At 40.1% G+C, this 21,286-nt stretch overlaps 1 protein-coding gene across 4 annotated transcripts in view; it reads left to right on the top strand.

Annotated features, from left to right (window-relative positions):
* The first annotated feature begins 5,108 nt into the window (after nt 1-5,108).
* Nucleotides 5,109-21,286, top strand: part of SLC5A8 (solute carrier family 5 member 8) — a 50,026-nt gene continuing 33,848 nt past the window's right edge. Inside the window, exons 1-7 of one of the 4 annotated variants that reach the window (XM_037007142.2) lie at nt 5,109-5,760; nt 9,265-9,330; nt 10,483-10,534; nt 12,881-12,948; nt 13,965-14,119; nt 16,703-16,843; nt 20,051-20,102. In XM_037007142.2, the coding sequence (XP_036863037.2) occupies nt 5,161-5,760; nt 9,265-9,330; nt 10,483-10,534; nt 12,881-12,948; nt 13,965-14,119; nt 16,703-16,843; nt 20,051-20,102 (1,134 nt within the window). In that variant the 5' untranslated portion in view covers nt 5,109-5,160. Of the gene's footprint in view, nt 5,761-9,264; nt 9,331-10,482; nt 10,535-12,880; nt 12,949-13,964; nt 14,120-16,702; nt 16,844-19,972; nt 20,103-21,286 lie in introns of all 4 variants that reach the window. The other 3 variants (XM_073213693.1, XM_037007141.2, XM_017650056.3) reach the window with 3 other exon arrangements.

Genomic DNA, 21,286 nt, shown 5'->3' with positions numbered 1-21,286 from the left:
GTGGATACAGTTACAGGCTGTTCTCAGTTTCAGTGAGTCTTATTGCTGTGACCATTCTTGTACGTATTCCTTGGTGCACAGAGATACGTGTTTCATTCAGAATACAAGAAGTGAAAATTCTGGGTCACAGTGCATAAGTATCTTCATTCTAATATTACTTTTGGAAAATATTTTCCAAAATGCTTATATACAAACATTATATGTAAGTTTCCAGTGCTCCACATTCTCACCAACTGGTGGTATTATCTGACTTTAGCTTTTGTCAATTTGGTGGTTGTACAACCTAACATATTTCGTGGGAAGGATTTTGCTAAATTTCTATGGACCTGCTATCACTTTATCACTCTGCTTTTTGAAATTTTAAATCTACTCTCTCATAAAGGCCAAACCCACAAGGCCATCTATATGTTCTGTTCCATTGTCTTTTCTTGCACATGTTCCACATGGAGCCTTCTGGCCTCCTGCTCCAGTATGGACTAGCTGCTTACTAGTACACCTGGAATCCTGTTTCCTGACCCCTGAGCCTTCCCCTTTCTGCATTTTCTCCCTGTTTTTATAGAACACATTCTCCAGGAGCTTCATAAGAAATGCTAAATGCCGGGAGTAAAACATTTGAGACCTTGTATATTTGAAAATATCTTTATTCTCCTCTCACACTTGATTGATCGATGGGGTATAGAATTTTAGAAAGAACTTTGAAGATACTTTATCCTCTAGCTTTCAATCAGACTCTTGAGAAGTCTGATGCCATACTGATTTCTGATCTTTGTATGTGACTTTTTCTTTTTCTCTAGAATAATTAGGATTCTCTATACATGTGGTTCTGACATTTCACAATGTTGGGTCTTGATGAGGGTCTTTTTAAATTCACTGTCCACACACTTAGAAAGCACTTTCAGTCTGAAGAATCATGTTCTTCAGGTTTGGGGAAATTTTCTTGAATTTTCCTTTGATAATGTCCTTCTCTCCATTCGTTCTCTAGAATTCCTATAAGCATGTTTTAGACTTCCAGGATTGAACATCTAAATTTCTTTTAGCTCCCATTTTTCATCTTTGTATTTTTGTTCTGCTCTATAAAAGGTTTCCTCAATTCTTCTAACCCTTCCATAAACTGTTAATTTATGCTCCTATATTTCTTAGTTTCCAAGAGCTCCTTCTTACTCTCTTAATGTGACATTGTAATAGCAAACTCTTCACATTTCACAAATACAGAATTTTCCTTGTTTTCTCAGAAAATAACTAGATTTTTAAGGTTTTCCTTTGCTTCCTACATTGAATCTATTTTCGTAATGTTTCTTTTCCAGTCTGTTTTGGTCTCTGTCTTTTATGGGAAAGGTTTTTCTGAGATGGTTAGTGATTCCCTGACTATCCATTCATAGTAAGGAGAGAGGGCCCCATAAGCTAGTAGGAAACCGTGTGAAGGCTGGGCATGTGGATGCGGGGAATGCTCACTTTAGTGTGGTCAGGTGGGGGCCCTGCCTCTTTATAGAACACTAAATGTGAGCATTCTCTTGGGCTGGTTGGTTTCTTCCCAGTCCTGCTTGAAGGAGTATAAACATGTGGTAGTTGGCATCTGGAGACTAGCAAGACAGAGGATGGGGAGGCTGTCTCACCATTTGTTAGATAAACTTTCTGTAATCCCTGTTTTCTAGGAAAATGCCTCACTGCAGCCCTTAGCCGTAACCAGTGTCCTCAGCCAGACTCTTTTTAGTTTAACCTCTCTAGCAGGTATCTTTAGTTTTCTTCCTAGAAGAGAGAGCACTTAGCTGACTGCGGGTCTCTAAGCTCTCCTGACTTAAGTCTTCCTGTTTCTCATTCTACCTAATACCCCACCTGGAGAGCTATATGACGTCCCTGATTTCTGTCTCCTAGTGCGTTTTATAGGTAAACTGTTTTGTTCCTGATGGCTTTCTTCCCTTAAGGTACTTAACAAGTGAGGAAAGCTGAAACCTATGTCATTTTCACTTGTTTTTCTGCATTCATTCTTCCAAAATTGTACTAAGTCTTTTATTGGCAGTCATTTCCTTTCACCTTCTCTTTGTCCTTACCAGTTAACATCTTTTTTTCCCTTTGAGGACATTTCAGTGGTATTTCAGAATACAGCAGAATGTAAGCAACATATTTTGCTACCTATTTTTCCTTTGTGTATGACTTTCTGTACTCAAAAGAGGATTTGAGATTACATGCAATAAAAGATACATAAATACAGAAAAGGCTGAAAAAAAGGGGAAAACAACAAAATTGAGTAGCAAAAGAAGGGAACTCTTTGGGCCAGAAAGCCAGGGGAAGGACATGGGCTGTGACAGCACAAAAGTTGGCCTTCCTATAAATGGCCGTGGCAATTCTGCAAAAAGAGAAAAGTGAGGAGTTCCATAACCCTAATTATCTAGCAGGAAGCATGCCAGGGCATGAGATAAAACTTTTCCAACACATTGATTGAGTTGGTTGATCACATTACTTAATAAAAGTACTTAGTACTCCAACTCAGAATTGATTACACTGAGTTGGTTAGAGTAAGACCCAGTGAGAAAGGAACAAAATAAAAGAAAACGTGTGTGTGTGTGGGAGGGAGGTCATAGAGATGCTAAGTACTGACTCACATACACCTCTCCCAGGGCAAGCCATGTGATGGCCATGGCAATTGTACTCGCCTTTAATTCCCAACTTTACTCAGTCTTCCTAGGCGGAAGGATGTTAAGAAAATACTCTACTGTAAAGGAATTCCTGTATTCATATCTTCCTTTGCCATTTCAGAGAGATATCCTCAGAGCCTCCTAGTAACTGTGATTATGATTTCAAGGTAAAGAATAAGCAGACAGTATGGAATTATGTTTGTAGTATATTTTCCTTTAATATCCCTCTCCAAAACAAGAGAAAAGAGGCTTTTTTTCCTCCCTGAGAGGTAAGTATGCATATGAATTAAGTCTAAATTCAGAACCCAGTAAGATCACTCTCAGATTTCCAAATTTCACTCTTAGAAATTTTTGGGAAATCTTGATGCCAACAAACATTGCAAAGTAGGGTCAATGCAACAACAGGTGTAGCATTTTCTTTAGGCAACACGCAGGGCTGGTTTCTGGGAATTTACAAACACTTGGTATTAAAAAGATGACTTGGGGAAGAGTCCCTTTTCCCAAGTTGCTAATATCCTTCTCACAGGAGCTGATAAATGACACAGATTTAATAGAGGAGACACCTTTCAGAGTTTCTAGCCAGCTCACCACCCTCCTACAGGGAAAAGTAGTCCCATTCCTCGCCTCAGGGTGAGTCTGTGCAGCCACAATGGAGCCTTGCCTATTTGACCAAGGCTGATTAGATCAGAGGTCCAGTCACAACTCAAGCTACACCAATCCTCTCCCAGGATTTAGAATTAGAAAATTCATCTTTAAATGTGAAAGAGAAATAAAAATTTATCTTGCTTTGGACATTTTATTTTGGTTTCTGGAGTAAATGGGGAGAAGGGGTAGGAAAAGAGGTCTGAGTCTAGACACTATAGGATGTATATAGCTAGGAAGGCACATTTATCTAGACCAAGAACACTTCATGGCCCATTTTGAAAAGGAAATACCTCCCTAAAAGTAGACGGGAAGACCTCTTGTCCCCCCCACTGCTCTGCTGGGCTCATACTCATATCTACCCCATCAGAGAATTGGGCAGCCAGCCATCTGTTTTCTGGGTGCTTTCCACCACAGTGCCTCTTCCTCTGTACAGTCAGGGGCTGTCACCCCCACAGATCTTATCACCTCCCTTAATCCTCTGGTGGGTGGTGTGCTAATGCGGTAGAGCACCCTGCAGGGCCCGGTGCACCTTGGGAGGCATCATTCTCACAGGGAGAGCGCTACAGTTTGGACGGAAATAGAAGAACCTCAGATGCAGTGGATGCTGTAACTTACAGAGATTTTTTTAATGACGTCTGAGTCTGAACTCCAGGCAGTGAGAACAGGAGAAAATACTGTCTCTGTCCCAGAGAATCAAAGTAAGTGCAAGTACAGTAAAGCTGACAGAGTGGAGGCGTAATTCCAAAACATGTATTTGTTTACATAATTGATTTACTTGGGTTCAGTTTCTATTTCCTTCTGAAAATGTTATACAAATAGTGACAGTTTCACAAAATAAAATTTGATATAGCTTCCTTCACATACTGGGCTGGGCTAAACGCATTCTGTGCATTGTTTACTAACGGTCAACTGGTAAATTATGAAGATGTATGAAAATGAACAAAGATGGCCTGAAATAGACCTATGCCTGGGTGCACTGGAGAAGAAAACCCCAAGAATCACACTGCTTTACAAGCATGACTCACATGTTATTAGTAATATTTCAAGGCAAGCCACTTAAAATACGTCCTGAGTACCGATACTGGAAATGGTCTTGCCTTCCATATGCTATCAAGTTATCTCTTCATTTAAGTATTTAAGTGTAGATATTTGTGCCTACATTTGACACATATCTGTCTACTTTGGACTCTACAAAGTACGGCATTGTGATTAAGAGAACAAATTCCAGTATCAGACCTGGATTGAACATTTTAATCTCCACCGTTTCCTGGGGCAAGTGTTTAAACATTTCTCAGCCAGTTTCCACATTTGGAAAAATGGTGATGATTCCTGTGGAAAGGTATAGTAAGAATTACACTAGTTGATGTAGAAGGTGCCGAGCACGTTGTGTGTCACATGTAAGGTTCATTAAGTAGTAGTAGTATTAATATTATAGCAACTATCACTTATAGAAAAGAATATTGGGGGTCAGAAATGTCTGTTGAATGAAAAACGCAGGCAACCAATAGCACAGGCTTCTTCCTCTCCTTTGTAATCCTTCTCTAAGGAGGGGGATGTCAGCTCACTGCGCACTCGAATTGCCCATTAATTTATCAATAAGGCCATCTAAAAACTCTAGATGTATCTTCTCATAAAGACCCAGACTGTTGAACTGGAAAGCAAAAAGTACAGGCGTGTCAAATTGCCAAATTGCCCTTCAACCTGCACTCCCCCATCAGTCGCCTGCTCGTTTAAGCGGGGCGCCCTCTCCTCTCAGTGCCCCTTGCTAAAGCCTGCGCTGAGCGCGTGCATTCTCAGGGCGCGGCTGGAGGCTCCAGTTCCCACCTGCCCGGGTGCCCGCGGCGCTCGGCTCTCCTGGCCGCCCGGGCCTGGCACCAGGTGAATGCTTAGCGTGGCGACGGCTCTGCAGGTGCCAGTTAGAGGGGCTCGGCTGGCTGCGGCGGGCGCGGCGGCTGCCCGTTCGCACGTTCCCACCTCCCGGCGCCCGGGGCCGGCAGGACTCACACCTGGACCACGCCTCCAATCCCCGCGGGGCGCCACGCCCGCGGTGCTGGAAGTAAGAGGCGAGCGCCAGGGCCGACGGGACGCTGTTGCTCGGGCTGCGCGCCGCGGGCCGCCAGTTCGCGCGGCCATGGACACGCCGCGGGCCATCGGCACCTTCGGGGTGTGGGACTACGTGGTGTTCGCCGCGATGCTGCTCATCTCGGCCGTCATCGGCATCTACTACGCCTTCGCGGGGGGCGGCCAGCAGACCTCCAAGGACTTCCTGATGGGCGGCCGCAGAATGACCGCCGTGCCCGTGGCGCTGTCCCTCACTGCCAGCTTCATGTCTGCAGTCACCGTCCTGGGCACCCCCTCCGAAGTCTACCGTTTTGGGGCCATATTCAGCATCTTTGCCATCACGTACTTCCTCGTGGTGGTCATCAGCGCGGAGGTCTTCCTCCCGGTGTTCTACAAACTGGGAATCACCAGCACCTACGAGGTAGCGGGTGAGGGGGGCTGCGGCAGGGAAGGGGAGGACTTTTCTGGCCTCTGGAGGGATTTTCCTGGGACCAGACTCACCACCAGGGAGAAATCTCCCCCTGTCCAGGTCCATCACCTCCTTCGCCCGCCTGTTAGGGGGTGAGGAGTCCGGTAAAGGCAACAAAATGTTGGGAATTACTCTGATGAGCTCAGTGAAAAAGAGGGTTCCAAAGTAAACAACGATTTGGACTAGCGCTCCCTGAAACCCTTTCTGTCTTAACATCTGTGATTCCAGTCAAGGAGAAAGATCTTACACCTTTTTATCTGGGGGGAGGGTAAGTCGTTCAAGTCTCAGCTCTTCCTCCTGGAAATGAATCCCCCAGTTTCAGGTCCTCAGCGACCACTAGCTTTTCAAGGTAGTTGGGGAAGGATTTGCACGCTCCCCTCCTTGCCCTCCACCTCCCAAATGCACCGCCTTCTGTGGAGAGGCGGCCGCCCAAGTGGTTCAGTCGCTTCAACCCTGGTCCCAGTACCTATGTTTGAGACCATTCCACTGAGTACTAGCTGGGTAACCCTGAGTGACTTATTTACACTTTTGTTTAAATGTTTCTTCATCTCAAATGAAAATAATAATACTACCTGCCTCATCCGGTTGTTCGGAGGATTAAATGAGATGATGCAAGTGTAGCATTTAGAGGAGCATCTGGCACAGGGCGAATGCTGCATAAACATTGGCCCTAAGTATTGTGGCGGTGGTGGCAGAAGCAGTTATCTTGTGATTGCTAGGAACATTTGGCTGCAGTTTTCTTCAGCGCCAGTACCTTCTCTCTATAGAACGATGATGGGGGAAAACTGTTTCCCGTTGCACAGGGATGCTAGTTACAGGTTTTCTGAAGTTGTCTGCAGGAGAGGCTTTGCAAAGACGGTGAAGTTTTGCTTTAGTTGAAATGGCTAAAGAGTGGTAGTGTTGGGGAGGATAAACGCTCAGGGGGATGGCGGCACCCAGTTCAGTGCCCTCGGTGGTCTCCTTCACCCAGGCACTAACCCCAGAGCGATATGAACAAGCCTGCAGAAGTTTCCTCTCATAGATCACTATCCGGAGGGCCCTGAGCCTCATTCTCAGCGGCCACCTCTGACCCTGCGTGTAGGTAGTGTTTGCTCCAATCCAGAGCCACCGGAAGGTGGTTTCCTAGTGAGGCTGGTTCAACTGGTGCTGGGAATGGGCCCCATGGCACAACAAGTATGGGTGCCAAACTGGTATCTAGTGATGTCATCCAGGGTGAGGCACCCCTGGGGCAGCATTGGCTTCCATTCACTCTGGTCCTTCTGTTTGGGAGAGTTCAGTCATCACCCAAGAAGTGAGCAGGATGGAATTTCTCTGTTTTGACCAGAGGTGACAAACTGGCTGCCCCAGGCCAAACCCAGTTCTCAGTAACATTTCCCCCCACCCTCCTCCGCCTGACCCTTATAATGTTTTGAAAGATTAGTTTAGCATTTATGATGCTGAGACATCAATCAAAATTCCAGATTCTGGCTTCTTTTGAAAATTCAGAATTCTGGTGACGCTGGGCCAACATTCCTTGGGGCCATAGGAACTCCAGTTTATAGCTATTGCCCTCATTCCCTGCCAGTTTTAGTAATGAGGCCTCATCATTGTATTTGCATGGTTACTTCCTTACGACAGAGGAATCTTTTTCTACATTCATATCTTTATCGAGCATGCAGAAAGGAAAATGGACAGGGGTGAAGGTAGTTCTTGTTTCAAAGGAAATGTGAGAGGATCTATTTCTCAGTGGATATGAGGAATATTCCAACATGCTAATTTATGAACACCTAGCTGATCCACTCATGTATGTTACCTAATGAAATCTATAGGCATTTTGAGTCTGTGGACTCTGAACCGTAGTTAACTAGCTCCAAAACTTGGAAAGTGTTTGGAGAACCTGGCAAGAGGACTTCAGTCCTCAGAGATGAGTGCTTCTCTAATAATCACTGACCCATGCCTCTACAGGGAAGCAGCATTAACTCAACCAGAAACAGATTTCCTACACGTTTTCAGTGTTAGAAGCTAAATTAGCAAGATTCCAGATAAAATGGCCAAATGCTAACACTTACTGAATGCTTAATACATGACAGGCACTGGGTACATGTTTTACTTACATTATCTGACTTAATACTCAAAACGATCTTTATAACAGAGGTACTCTAAGAGCCCTATTTTGCAGATGGGGAGACTCAGAGAAAGCTACAGAAAAGAGCGTGAAGCAAAGTATACACATGCCTAGAGTCTCTGCAGTGGTGCATACTGGCAGCTTCTGAAGGCTCTTGTGAGTCTGTTACAACCCTGAGAAGGGCTTCTAAGAGTGCAGAGAGAACAAGGGAAGTAGTGCAGGGCACATGGGGTTGGGGCACACTGGTACCAGGCAATCAGGAACAGGGAAGTTAGATAACGATCTATGTCTCTGACAGTTGGTCATGGCAGATAATTTCTTGTGGAATATTTTTGTTTGTTTTATGCTAAGAGGCGGAGTCACCAATACAGAATAAGAAGTCCAGCATTGAGTGATAACGCTGGTATTCTGCTCAAGTATGAAATCTCTTCCTACTTACAGATTGTTAGCTAGAATTGGCCAAAATAGAAGCATTTGTGATATCTATTTATCCCTGCCTCCAGTGTGTAGGCCTGGTAGGTGTTTAGCAACAGACAGGAAATAAGATGCAGGACTCCAGTAAAAAATAAATTATGAAAGGATATAGGGGTAGCTCATGCAACAGAGGGAAAAGCTGAACAAACAGACGGTGAAAAGGCCAGAAGCCAGGGCAGCATCTTGAGGGCACTCCACCAGGATCAGTCTGCTCTGCTCCAGTCATTTTCTGACCTTATGTTGTGCCTGTAAGGTTCAAGTACCCCCTTTACATTATTTGACTTAATACTCAAAACAATCTTTATAACAGAGGTACTCTAAGAGCCCCATTTTGCAAACGGGGAGAAGCTGATTGGCTGAGCTTGGGTCTTTTGTTCACTCTTTGGTCACTAGAGGCAGGGCACTTGGACAATTTCATCACAGTTGCATGCAGTGGGAAAAGATTGACTCCCCAAGTGAATTAAGGAAATGTACAGATTAGGTATTGAGAGAAAGTAGGAACACCACTTTGCCCATTCTAGAAATGCAGAATATAATTCCATTTATATAAGTCTGCAAAAGACAACACTAGGGATGGAGCACAGATCAGTGACTGCAAAGATTTAGGATTGGGGGGGAGGATTTGACTACAAAGGAGCAACACAAGAGCATTTCTAGGGTGATGGAACTGTTGTGTATATGTTAAAACCTATTGAACTGTACTCTAAAGCAAGAATTAGTTTTGCTGTACATAAATAAAAATAATAAGAAAGTGGAAATACAGAATACAAATCAGTTATGCAGTTGCCTTAAATTTCTCGCTCCTTCTTAAGCTGCTGATTTTTTAAAAGTGTACAGATGTTTCACATATTAAAACCATTTTTCCTTTTTTGAAACAGTATTTAGAACTTCGATTTAACAAATATGTTCGTCTCTGTGGAACAGTCCTCTTCATTGTTCAAACAGTAAGTAGCTCTCCATTTTTTTTATCTTTTGTCATCTAAAGTATTTTTAACCAGGGCATCTGGACCAAGCTTATTTGGTAAACACATGAAAAAAAAAATGATGTTAATAGGAGGAAGCAAAAAACAAAAAACACTTGTCACTAAGCAGCCTTAACTCTTCAAGATCCTTCAACGGCATTTCTGCAGATTGTGCTCAGACCCTCTTGGGATCATTATTAGAAACACCCACAGAAATAAAAAGTGGGGATGAGTATTAGCGCTGTGGCCTGTGGTTACAGTTTCAAATCTTCAACTTGGATAGAATAATGGCTGTGGAAAGCTAATTCATTCTTGCAGAAAGAGGGTAGCGTTAGCATCTACCATTTGAAGGGCTTGCTTCCATGTATCTACCCATGTAATGTAATCAAGCATTCAAATACTACATCATATGGCTTTTTTCATCATGTGTTTTTATACAAGAATCACAGAGAATCATAGAATCATAACATGCTTTTATAAAGTAATCACATAGAATATATGCAATAAATTAGCAAGCTCAAATGCAATGAAAATTATATTCTGAGAAAAAAGGCCATATTTATCTTACTGTTATACCCCAGATTAATAAATATTTGTTAAATGTATAAATGGCAAATAATAAATAATATAAAAAATATGGACTACAGTTTTTGTTGGCTTTCAGAAATTTTTAGTGCAAATTTTTGTTTGATTAATTAATGGGCTTACAAACTTTTTAAAACCAGTTTCCAAAATTTTCATTATTTTCCCAATTTATTATGAAGTGATTAATAATAGTTTGAAGGTATATTAGTGAGGGGCCATCCCCTTTTAAATTTGTATTCCTTCTTTCTTTCTAATGTTTTGTATCTAGAAAAGTTGATTTCAAGCTTGAGTTGATGGATCAGTGACAATCTAAACTAAGTACTATATGATATTTTCATACAAAATTGGTCATGAAAGATATTTGTAACCTACAACCATACCACAAACTGAGAAGAATCAGTTTTCCTTAAATAATATTTTTCAAGTTACAAGCAAATTTTATTTAGTATATTGAAATTGTTATTTTAATTCATAATTGAATTTGTAGGAAAAAATAAATATTTTATTTTAAAAATCATACCATTTATTTGGTTTTCTTTCTTCCTCTAGATTCTGTATACTGGAATTGTTATTTATGCCCCTGCCCTGGCTTTGAATCAAGGTATATTTTAAAGCTATTGGTTATGTCACTTACATTTTTGGGTTCATTTTTAATAGACCTTATTCTCTCTTTGGAGAGATGAAAGAATGCTTCCAGGGACCTGCATCAGCTCAAGGTGGGGATGGGGATCCATTGTTCATTCTACCAGCTTCTGTGGGTTCTTGGATTAATAGTTCCAAAAGGTCTATAAATTAATACAATTATTGCACACTTCTCTGGGCAATAAATCTCTGGATGTGCCAATCCACCATTCTCCATTTCTTCGGAATGAATACCCCCTATAGTCTAAATCATGAATGACTTCCCTCCCTCCCTTTGGGGTGTAACCTGGAGCCGGTTTCCAAGAGGTTCTATGTCATTCAGCTCAGTTCCATTGTAAAATATGGCAGGGAGAGAAGCTTTTTGTCTCCCCACTTCAATGTAGTAAAAAAGCCAAGAGATCTGTGTTATTTGAAATATTAGACCGCTCCTAGTCACAAAAGGATAAATGGCTATCATGTCCTTATTAAGTGTATAAAGACTGTGTTGATCAACCAACTGCTATATTCTCTAGATCTGGCAGATAAAAGCAGTGAAACTGCGATAGTTTATTGAGGTAAAGGTGCATGTTTAGTCATATCCTCGAAGAACTTTGGGGAAACCCCATATCCTATGAATTCTTATCAATCAGAATGGAGTTTATCTCTAAAACTTCCTTGTAAAATGGACAAATGGACTTTGTGGTAGGAAGAATGTGGTGCAGTTCCTGGAGTTAATATAAGACGGGAAAACCCAGCTAACTCCACACTCTAATTTCTGATTTCATGATATATAGTAATTATTACCCAAGTTTACAAAGTACCATAGTATCATTAAAAAGAGGAGCTCCATATTACAATGCTCTCAAATTCTGAATGTCAGCAGAATTCATGTCAATATTACCAACATCATGAATGAATCATTTCATATGTAAAGAAGTGAATTACAAACTTCATAAGTTACTTATTGGCTTTAAGTGTAATTAAGGATGTTGGCTTTAAGGATTTAAAGTGCAGTTCTGGGAATAAGAGTATTACCTTCAATATGTGAAGAAATCAAGGACTCTGTTCTTACCAGTTCATTGAGCCATTCCCTAGGAATAAGTTAGGACCTGATGGATTGCATTTTGACCACTTGAATATCAACTGTGTATTTCACAGTGACCAAGGCAGTAGGCACAGGCATAGGCACTATACTTGGTATGCAACAGATGCTCAACAGAAACTTGTTTACTAGTTTTGTTTTGTCTTGCTTTGCTTTTTGACATGTTTTCATTTCTCCTGGGTGAATACTTGGAAGCAGTATAAAATTAAATGTACATATTTTATGACCCAGTACAGCATAGATCCACGTACAAAATTTAAGAGAAACTGCTGAACAGCTTTTCTAAGTGATTGTACCATTTTACATGCCCATTCTACAATGTCTGAGAGTCCCAGTTACTCCACTTATAGTCTGTTCTATCTTTCAGTCAAGGTACATTTTAGTATTAACAGTTATGTCATTCCATTTGTGGTTCATTTATTATTATATATTAAAGCAATTGGCTTTTGTATATTAACCTTGTATCCTGCAACCTTGCTATAATTGCTTATCGGTTCCACAAGTTTTTTGATCAGTGCTTCTGTATTTTCTGTGTCAGTGATCATGTCATCTGTGAACAAAGTTTTATTTCTTCCTTCCCAATCTGTATACCTTTTGTTCAATTTCTTTAATAGATATAGGCCTATTTAGATAATCTGTTTCTTCTTGTGTGAGCTTTTGCACATTGTGTCTTTCAAGAAATTGGTCCATGTCATCTAGATTATCAAATTTGTGAGAAGAGTTGTTATCCTTCCATTTAAGAATATAATATGCCTCTCCACTTCTTAGATAAACAGTAGCAAATTATATAGACTTTTCACCTTCTTGGTCTCATCTTGGTAGCACACACAACTTGTCTTTCCAGGACTGGTAGAGCAGTGTGTTTATTTGAGCCATGATAGCAAATACCCTATGACTGCATTCAGTCTGGTTAACTACCTCCCAGGATCAAGTGGTTTCTTAGCTTAATTACAATATAAAGGCTTTTTCATATATTTAATTTAGCCAATGTTGGATCTGGGTATGGAGGCTAAAGGTAGAAACCAGATCTATTTAAGCCATCAAATAAAGTTTTAAATTCCATTTGTTTTGAGATGTTTTAAGAGAGTTGGACCTAGGTTTTAGGCAATTGGATAGAGAGGTAGGGTGCCCAGTAAGTGCCAAAGCTACCTCCTGATGATTTTCAAGAAGTATTTTTATTATGCATGTTTCACATTGATGCATGCCTTTTCTTTTCTTCTCCAGTCACAGGGTTTGATCTGTGGGGCGCAGTAGTGGCAACAGGGGTGGTCTGCACATTCTACTGCACGCTGGTATGTCACGAATATCATTTCTCCTTTCACTCTAGCCACTTGCTTTGCAGAATTGAAAATTCCAGTAGATATATGCTACGAACTGGGTTGTTCATACCTACTCTTCTACTCTTATCCCCCACAGTAAAAGTTTTTGTAAGGAATATTCAGTCTGGGGTAAAATTTGATCCTTTGTAGAACATTTGGTCATTACTGAATTTTTGTTCTTTCATCTGAACCATTGCAATGGTCCTGAATCTTGTCTCCTAATTCATATTTACTGTTGCCAAGTTATTATAATTGTGCCTATATTATTCCTCAGCTTAGAAACCCAGATAACTTCCCATTGCCTATAGACAGGAGTGACAGTCCAAAATTTAACAAGCAGTGTGGCCAGGCACTGATGTTATCATGGACACTGTGCCTTAGCGGTGGTGCAAGTCTTATGGGATTCCTGACAGCGTAGGTCTTAACCCATGAGTTGCTGGATCCTTCAGAACATGGGGTCCTCAGGGAGGAGATGGTTTAGTCAAGGTTATAAGGACTGAAGGGGGACAGTTGGGAGGCTTCAGGCAGTGGCTCTTACAAAACAATTTTAGTATTTCAGCAACTGGTGTGGCCTGTGTGTCCATACTGACTGAATATCAGCACTGTCTACTGTACGGCAAAATCTGTGATACTGCCTTTTGCAATCTAGCTCTGAGTTTTCTCCCCAACAAGCTCCCCACACCATTCCACTTGGCTCTAAAATATCCGTCTGGCCACACCCAACATGCCATGTGCTTTGACCTCTCCATGCTTTTTGCCCATGTTATTTTCTCTTCTGGGAGGAACTTCCATCTTTGCCTCTGCTTGTTTGAAGGCTTGGCTTACACATCACCTTCTGTTGAAGGTTCTCCCAACTGTATTCTCTCCTTTGGGTGTACTCCTTGGCCAAGATATGTTTTCATTATTTTTATCCAGCATAGTATATAAGTATGCAGATCCTTAATTATGTCTTACAGAAGCATTCGTTCTAATACACTTTCCCCTCTAAGGGTGGTCTTAAAGCAGTTATCTGGACGGACGTTTTTCAAGTTGGGATCATGGTGGCTGGATTTGCATCTGTTATTATACAGGCTGCAGTGATTCAGGGTGGAATCAGCACTATTCTACAAGATGCCTCTAACGGTGGGAGATTAAACTTCTGGAAGTAAGTTGTTATTTATGTCTTGGTTAATAGAACGTTCTTTTATTTTTTTCTGTGAAAAAAATCCCTTTTTTGAAATAACAAGTTTATATTAGAAAACCAATAAATCACTAAAGCTGTAATACAGAAAATTGAAGCTGGCAAATAGATGTGAAAGGGGCTTCCACCAGGTCTTTAAGTGATTAAAACAGATGTACATAGTTATATGGTACTTAGGATGGTGCTTCATCTTGAGAAGGGATTAATAGCAAAACAGTATTTTCTTCCACATATTGAAGTCTGGAATAGGTTTGAGAGTGGGGAAGGATGATAAGGCAAGAAACAGTGGAAAAATAAGCAAAGGAAATCTCTTAAAGAGAAAAACAATAAAAGATCAAGCTTCCATTTTGACAATTCTGTTTCAAGCAGCCTAGATAATTACTCTTTTGATATTGCCCTGGCAATATCCAGTCTGTTGTTATTATAATTATAGGTATGTATAAATGTTTTATATATATATATACATTATATAGTGTTATATATGATTTCTAGAGAATTGACTAGAAAAGTTATGGCTGATGCCTCAAATGTCAGTATAGCATGTAATATAACATATCTTAAAACAGCCGTTCAGTTTTCCAAAGGAAAGCCTAATAGAGAAATAAGATATTTCATCCCAAATATATCATACAACCTAAAAGAATGTTTGAAATGTTCCCTTTTGGATCAACAGTGTCAGCCTTGTACATCATGGTCAGTGCGGAGGGGGGCTCATTCTGATGTGGATTACCTTATTTTCTCTGTAAGCAGCCCTGCTTTGAGACAAGCAAGGTGAAATTACTGGCAAGAGGAAAATCCATCTTCCACTTGGTGGCTCTCTTCTGGTTTTCTGAAAATAGGTGCTAACATTTGAGAGAACTTCTTCTGGAATTAGACAGGGCCAGTATGTTTATTTATAGGAATGAATTACAGTGAATCCTCTTCAACTATTTTCAATATTTTTTTTTTCCTTTTACCTCGAGATTCAGATTCCAAGGAAGAGAGCCTCCAACTGCCTCAGCGTGGGCATGACTCCATCCCTTATTTCGGGAGGGGACATTTAGATTGACAGCCATCATGGAGAAATGGTAGTTTCCCCAAAGCAAATTTGATTGCTGTTGCCAGAAGAGGGGAGAATGGGTACCAAGAAGCAGAATTAGGCAGTGGACCTCTTAGGGGACCTTGATTACTCCCAGATCTCTTCCTAATAGGCTAGACTGAGGGGAGAGGCTATGGAACCAGTCATTTTTCTGCAAGATAACTCACTTTATATAAAGGATACACATATTGCTCTATTGAAGTGACAACTTACACATCAATAAGAGATTTTACAAAGTAAGGCTAGGCGTTTTTATGACCTTTACTCTGAAGGCTGCCAACCATTAAGTACTAATGAAGAGCCTTATTGTGTATCTCTTGTTATTCTGATATGTTTTGAGAATGTGGCAAAACATAAATGAAGAGAAAGATTTTGTGTTGGTATTTTCTGTATGGTCTATAATTGACATATGTGTTCTTAAGGGCCTAAAACCACTAAATTAGGTGTTGTAAATCTTGTCTTCCCTCAAGTAGCCTCCTGAATCCCTTGGCCCTTAAGTTCCATTAGCCACTAGAGTAGCTACTTCTTCTATAGGACAAAGAGTCAACACCTGTGAAACTCTCAGACTTTGATTTAAATGTTAGAGAATAGAATAGAAGCTCTCATATTTCCCTAGAAATGCCAGAATATGCATGAAATCAGGATGCTTTACTCAATTGATCTCCAAATAGGGTTTGAAATGGATTTTCAGAATTTCATAATTTTCAGAAAGCTTCCACGAAAACTAATTTTGCAGAAATCTTTCAAGTTCACATTGTGTATTAGAGATGAACAGAATTATTCCTTCTAAGGCTATACATCAAGAAGGATTAAAAGATGAATGAAAGGTGGAAGTTGAACTGTCTTTGTAACAAAATTTTGGACTTAAGTACATGTCTTAAAGTGATTTTTGACTATTAGCATTTAGCTTGTGCTCACATCTCTTAAGAAAGCATGATTATAGTGGCATGGCAGTATTAGAAATTAGACAATGCAGTACATTAATTGGCTTTTTGAGCTTGAATATAAATTAGAACTTTGACTATACATGTGCTAAGAGAGGAATTTTATACACAAATTTGTCAATTTTGTGTTAATTTCAGTATCATATCTATTGCTGCCATGTACTTAGGAACATTCTCTCTTCTCAATTTTATGCTCTTCTCTGATTACAGTGTGGCAGACTTGTTTAATAACAAATTTCCTAAGGCCATGGAACAATTTTTATAAATGTTCATGACGATTAGAACATTCATTTTTCCCTCAGTCCCATCCAGAATTTCCAATTCTCTGAAAGTATAAATTATTACTTCATCGAATCTAAGTTAGGAATATTTCTACCTTTTATATTACTTAGTAAATTTGCATGTATTTATGTATATATGTATGCTTACGTAGGTATACATTGATTGCTTCCAAAAGTATTCTAGGAGTATATGCTATAGTTTTTGCTGATAGTTCAGATTTGTTTTCTATTTCTTTTCATTTAGTTTTAATCCTAACCCTTTGCAAAGACATACATTCTGGACAATTATTATAGGCGGGACCTTCACATGGACCAGCATCTATGGTGTCAACCAGTCCCAAGTGCAGAGATACATTTCGTGTAAAAGCAGATTCCAGGCAAAAATGTAAGGAAAACTATTGTATATGAGTTGTTAATAACCATCAAGTGTCTTTATGGGAATTCTTTCATAAGTCAAGCTTTGCTCAAGTTTAAGTCTTTTGTATAATGAAATTCCAAAAAATAATTGATATAATACTTTTTTAGTTACAAAAAGATCAAGTAGAACAAAGTGGTACTATATGTTTTAAATCAGATATTTGAAACTATATGAAGTACTAAGTAAAACAATTCTTGTCAAATAAAATATATGTTCATTGTGCATCTGTGTAGGGACTTGTGGAGAATGAAAATTATAAATATATGGCTCTTGTCATGAAGGAACTTAACCTCAAATTAGGAAAATATATGCAAGTATGTGAAAAGTGAAATAACACTAGAGAAGTATATCAGTTCCATGAAACAATATAACATTAGAGAGCATTATATTGCCAGATATGCTGGTGCTCTTTACCTTCAGACACAGTCATAGGTTTATAACTCTACTCTACTAGCTTCTTGACTGATCCTGGATCAATTACTTAGTCTCTCTGAGCCTCAGTTTATAAACTTGTAAAATGAGCATAAGAAATATTATACATTTCAGGGGAGGTCTTATAAAAATTGTTTGGCAAACACATGGTAGGGGGCTGGTAAATGTGATTTCTTTTTTCCACCGTCCATTCTACCATGGAATGTGGAAGCAGAAGATGGGTGAGAGATTCCTGTCAACCAAACAAATCCTGAAGAATGATCAGATGTGGGCAGGTGAAGAGTGGGAGAGCATTTCAGGTAGGCAGAGTGATTTGGACAAAGCACAGGGGTCAGAAGGAAGGGGAGGTCAGGAAACCCTCAAGCCCATCTTGGCTTAAGCAAACAGTATGCCCAGTGACTGGGTTTTCGTAGGGGACGTTGGATCAGCTTGATGACCACCATTCCCATGCCAATAAATAAGATTGACTTGGCCCACATGCATTTAGGGACTTAAAAACTCTAGACTGATCGATTAAGAGTAACAGGATGTCATTGGAGTAGGGCAAGGAGTAGAAATTCTGTTTCTAGTCAAAGGAGAGCATGAAAATATTGTGATGTCACATGTCAAAACTCAACATATTGAGGTTAAATGGATGTAGACATTCTCGGTCTTTGGAAAATTTCACAATGAAAAAACTGTATGAATATAAGTACAATAACTGGATATGGAATCCCCCCTAAAATGAGCCTAGAAGTTTTTTATTTTAAGGAAATTTGAAGGAAGGTAATATGAGCCTAGAAGGTTTTTATTTTAAGGAAATTTGAAGGAAGGTAATATATCCAGTAACCCACTGGACTTTAAATCTCACTAGAGCTGATGCTTCTCCCAAATAATTGAGCTGTGCACATGCTCTTCTGTTTCTTTGGAAACATGAAACTCAAAAACTGTAAGTATTTCATTTATAACTAAAAAAAAAGCACAAGGAAACAGTTTTCTTCAGAATAGCCTAAGGGGTCTCCTTAATGAGGCAGACTCTCTGAGCTCAGGGGAACCATTTTCTCCGGCTTCCTAACACAGGCTCCATGGGAAGAATGAATCCCGGCCAAAAAGTCACGACCTACCAACACTGATTGACCAGGGCCAGGATCAGATGTTGATAAGTGGTCTATTTGAATTAAAGTCAAATGAAACAATATGATAAAGTAGTAAACTCAGAGATATGTGAGAAGGGTTGGCTGAGCAGGAAAGTGTCTGGGTTTATTTTCTGATGATTTGGAGATAAGATACAATTCCATTACTTTGAGATAATAACAAAACAGTAAATTTAGCTTATCAAGAGAAAAGGGCTAACTCTCTATTGTTTGGCCCCTGTGGTAGGGCAGGTTCTTTGGAAGCCGACTCTGAGATGGAGATCCTATGCCAGGATCTTTCAGGGAATTCCCTTCCCTCCCCCCACCCGGGTATCTATCTATAATTAGATACCACTATAAAGCTAATAATGCCAGTGGAACTCTGACCAGGAGGATGCATTCATTCAGTGGGAATGCAGGACAGTGGGAAAAGAGGAGGATGAGAAGGAAGCAGGACTGGCAGAGGGCCAAGCGGGACTGCAGTGCGGTCACAGCAGAGGCCTTGGGGGGAGCTACAAAGCTGGGATGACTCTTCAGTCTTGTCCCAAGTTAGGATAAGCAGACAGGGCTTTTAAGCCTCTGAATCCAGTGGCCATTGGACACTGGTGTAGGGGCGAGGAGCATGGCACTGGGGGTGGCACCTTTCTTCAGCAGAGGGCTGCTCATCACAGCATCCATACAGCACCAATGGAAAAAAAATGTGGCCACATTAGTGAGAAAATGTTCACAATTCAACTGATTATTAACACAGCTTTCAGTGATACTAGCATACGATCAGTGACTATCATTTATTTCACAAGTGTTTATTACATGCCAAGCACTGTGCTGCATAATATATGCTAGTTCATTTAGTCTTATAACTATGTGGGGTAGACATTGTTATCTCTAGGTACAAATGAAGCAACTGAGGATCAAAGGCTAAATTATTTACCCAGTGTCACATATGACAAGTAGAGCCAGGATTTATGCTCAGGTCTGACTCCAGTGCCGTTATATAAATCCTTACACTCTACTACAGCACACACCATGTATTATAATGCTGAACATTATTTGGGAAGATATCTGTCCAAGAAATATAGGTTTGAGTTTCATATTTAATGGATGGTATTACAAGCCACATTTAAACAGGTGTGATGAGTTGCTATGTAGATGCTAACAATGTTTAGTGTTTTACAAGTGCATTACTTTTAAAAGGAAAATGAGTAATAGTTTCTGCTCTGTTGATGAAGAAATCTATTTCATGACAAGAAGCCTGAAGTAGTATAATTAGATACCACTATAAAGCTAATAATGCCAATGGAACTCTGACCAGGAGGATGCATTCATTCAGTGGGAAAACCCCATCTATTCTAAGTATTCCAAACACTGTTGCTTGACATCATAAGCAGAAGGTTAGACCAGAATAAGATAAGTAGCATTTTTTGATAATCAAAAGATAATGTACATTTATTGAGTATAATCATGAAGGTCCCTTCTCTTTGTGTAACAAGTTTCCTAATCTTTGGGATGGAAATTACAATTGTTATTTGCTGGTTTGTTTTCACTTCTTCAGGTCTCTCTATGTCAATCTTGTGGGACTCTGGGCAATCCTCACCTGCTCCGTATTTTGTGGACTCGCCCTATATTCCAGGTACCATGACTGTGATCCTTGGACAGCCAAGAAGGTGTCTGCGCCTGACCAGGTCCAGTACCATGTCTTTCTTACATGTGCATTAATGACATTCAGAATGCATATTAGCTGGGAGGAAAGAGTGTTTATGTTTTTATAGAGAAATAGCAAATGGTCATAAAATATAAGTATCTTGATAGCTGCAAGCATTCATCAAATGCTGTGCACCAGGCTATCATAAGTGCTCTATATAATTTAAGCTGTTAGTCCTCACAGCTGCATTCTGGGGTAAGTGCTAGGATCACCTCTCTTTCAAAGATAAAGAAATAGAGGCACAGGGAAGTTATATAACCAGCTGATAAACCTAAAACTAGGATTCACACCCAGGCAGCCTGCCTCCACAGCCCTAACTTAGAAACTCTATGCCATATACCATCTTTCAGAAAGTGTAGCTAGAATTCAGACCCAGGACTGCCATTCTCCAAAGTTTGAGTTCTTGTTCTCAGACTTCTTGCCAAAAGTGTATCTTAAGACTCATTTATAAATCAAGTGCCCCAGGGGACTCATCAGAATGAAGATAGGTTGAAATTTATGTTGGTGTAATGTCTCACATACTCCCAGAAAAATATAATTTTATGGGATTAGGAAATGAGAGCATCCTCCAGGTGTGAAATCTCAGAACTATGTTAACCCGCACCCTCCTGCTAATAAACAGGTCTGTCGTAGTCACTCAGAGAAGCCAAGGGTCCTGTTTACCCTGAACATGGAGGCACTCTTCCCTCACATTCTTCCTAGTCAAGAATACTTTGTGATTTTTGTCAATCTTTATTGTCTGTAGTTTACTCACAAAGATAATGGGGATATTAAGAAATGTTTCTAATACACCTTCCCCTTACCTTGGGCAAACAAACAAAAAACTAAATTCTTGAACAAGAAGTTTCCTTGCTGTTTGGATGCTTTCAGCAATGTGTGGATTGTTAGTGAGTTAATTCTATTTACATTTCCTGTGGATACAAAGCAAACAAGGCACAGTCAGTAGGTCAGGTCAAAATCTTAACTCTAAGGAGAGAGCAAAGGTATGTTTCTGTTATGCTCTTCTGGAGCTGACCTTGAGGAAACCATAGATAGAGGTTTACTATTTTTCTATCAATCTCATCTGGTTGATTCTCCCTATACCTGAGAGGGGCTTTCAAAATATTAAATATCAACTGAAGATTTTTGAGAAAGTTGATGAAAGGGTAGATGATTTTAGATCTC

This window comes from Manis javanica, chromosome 10, assembly GCF_040802235.1.
Source record: "Manis javanica isolate MJ-LG chromosome 10, MJ_LKY, whole genome shotgun sequence".
Lineage (NCBI taxonomy): Eukaryota > Metazoa > Chordata > Mammalia > Pholidota > Manidae > Manis > Manis javanica.
This window is presented reverse-complemented; position numbering and strand designations above follow the sequence as displayed.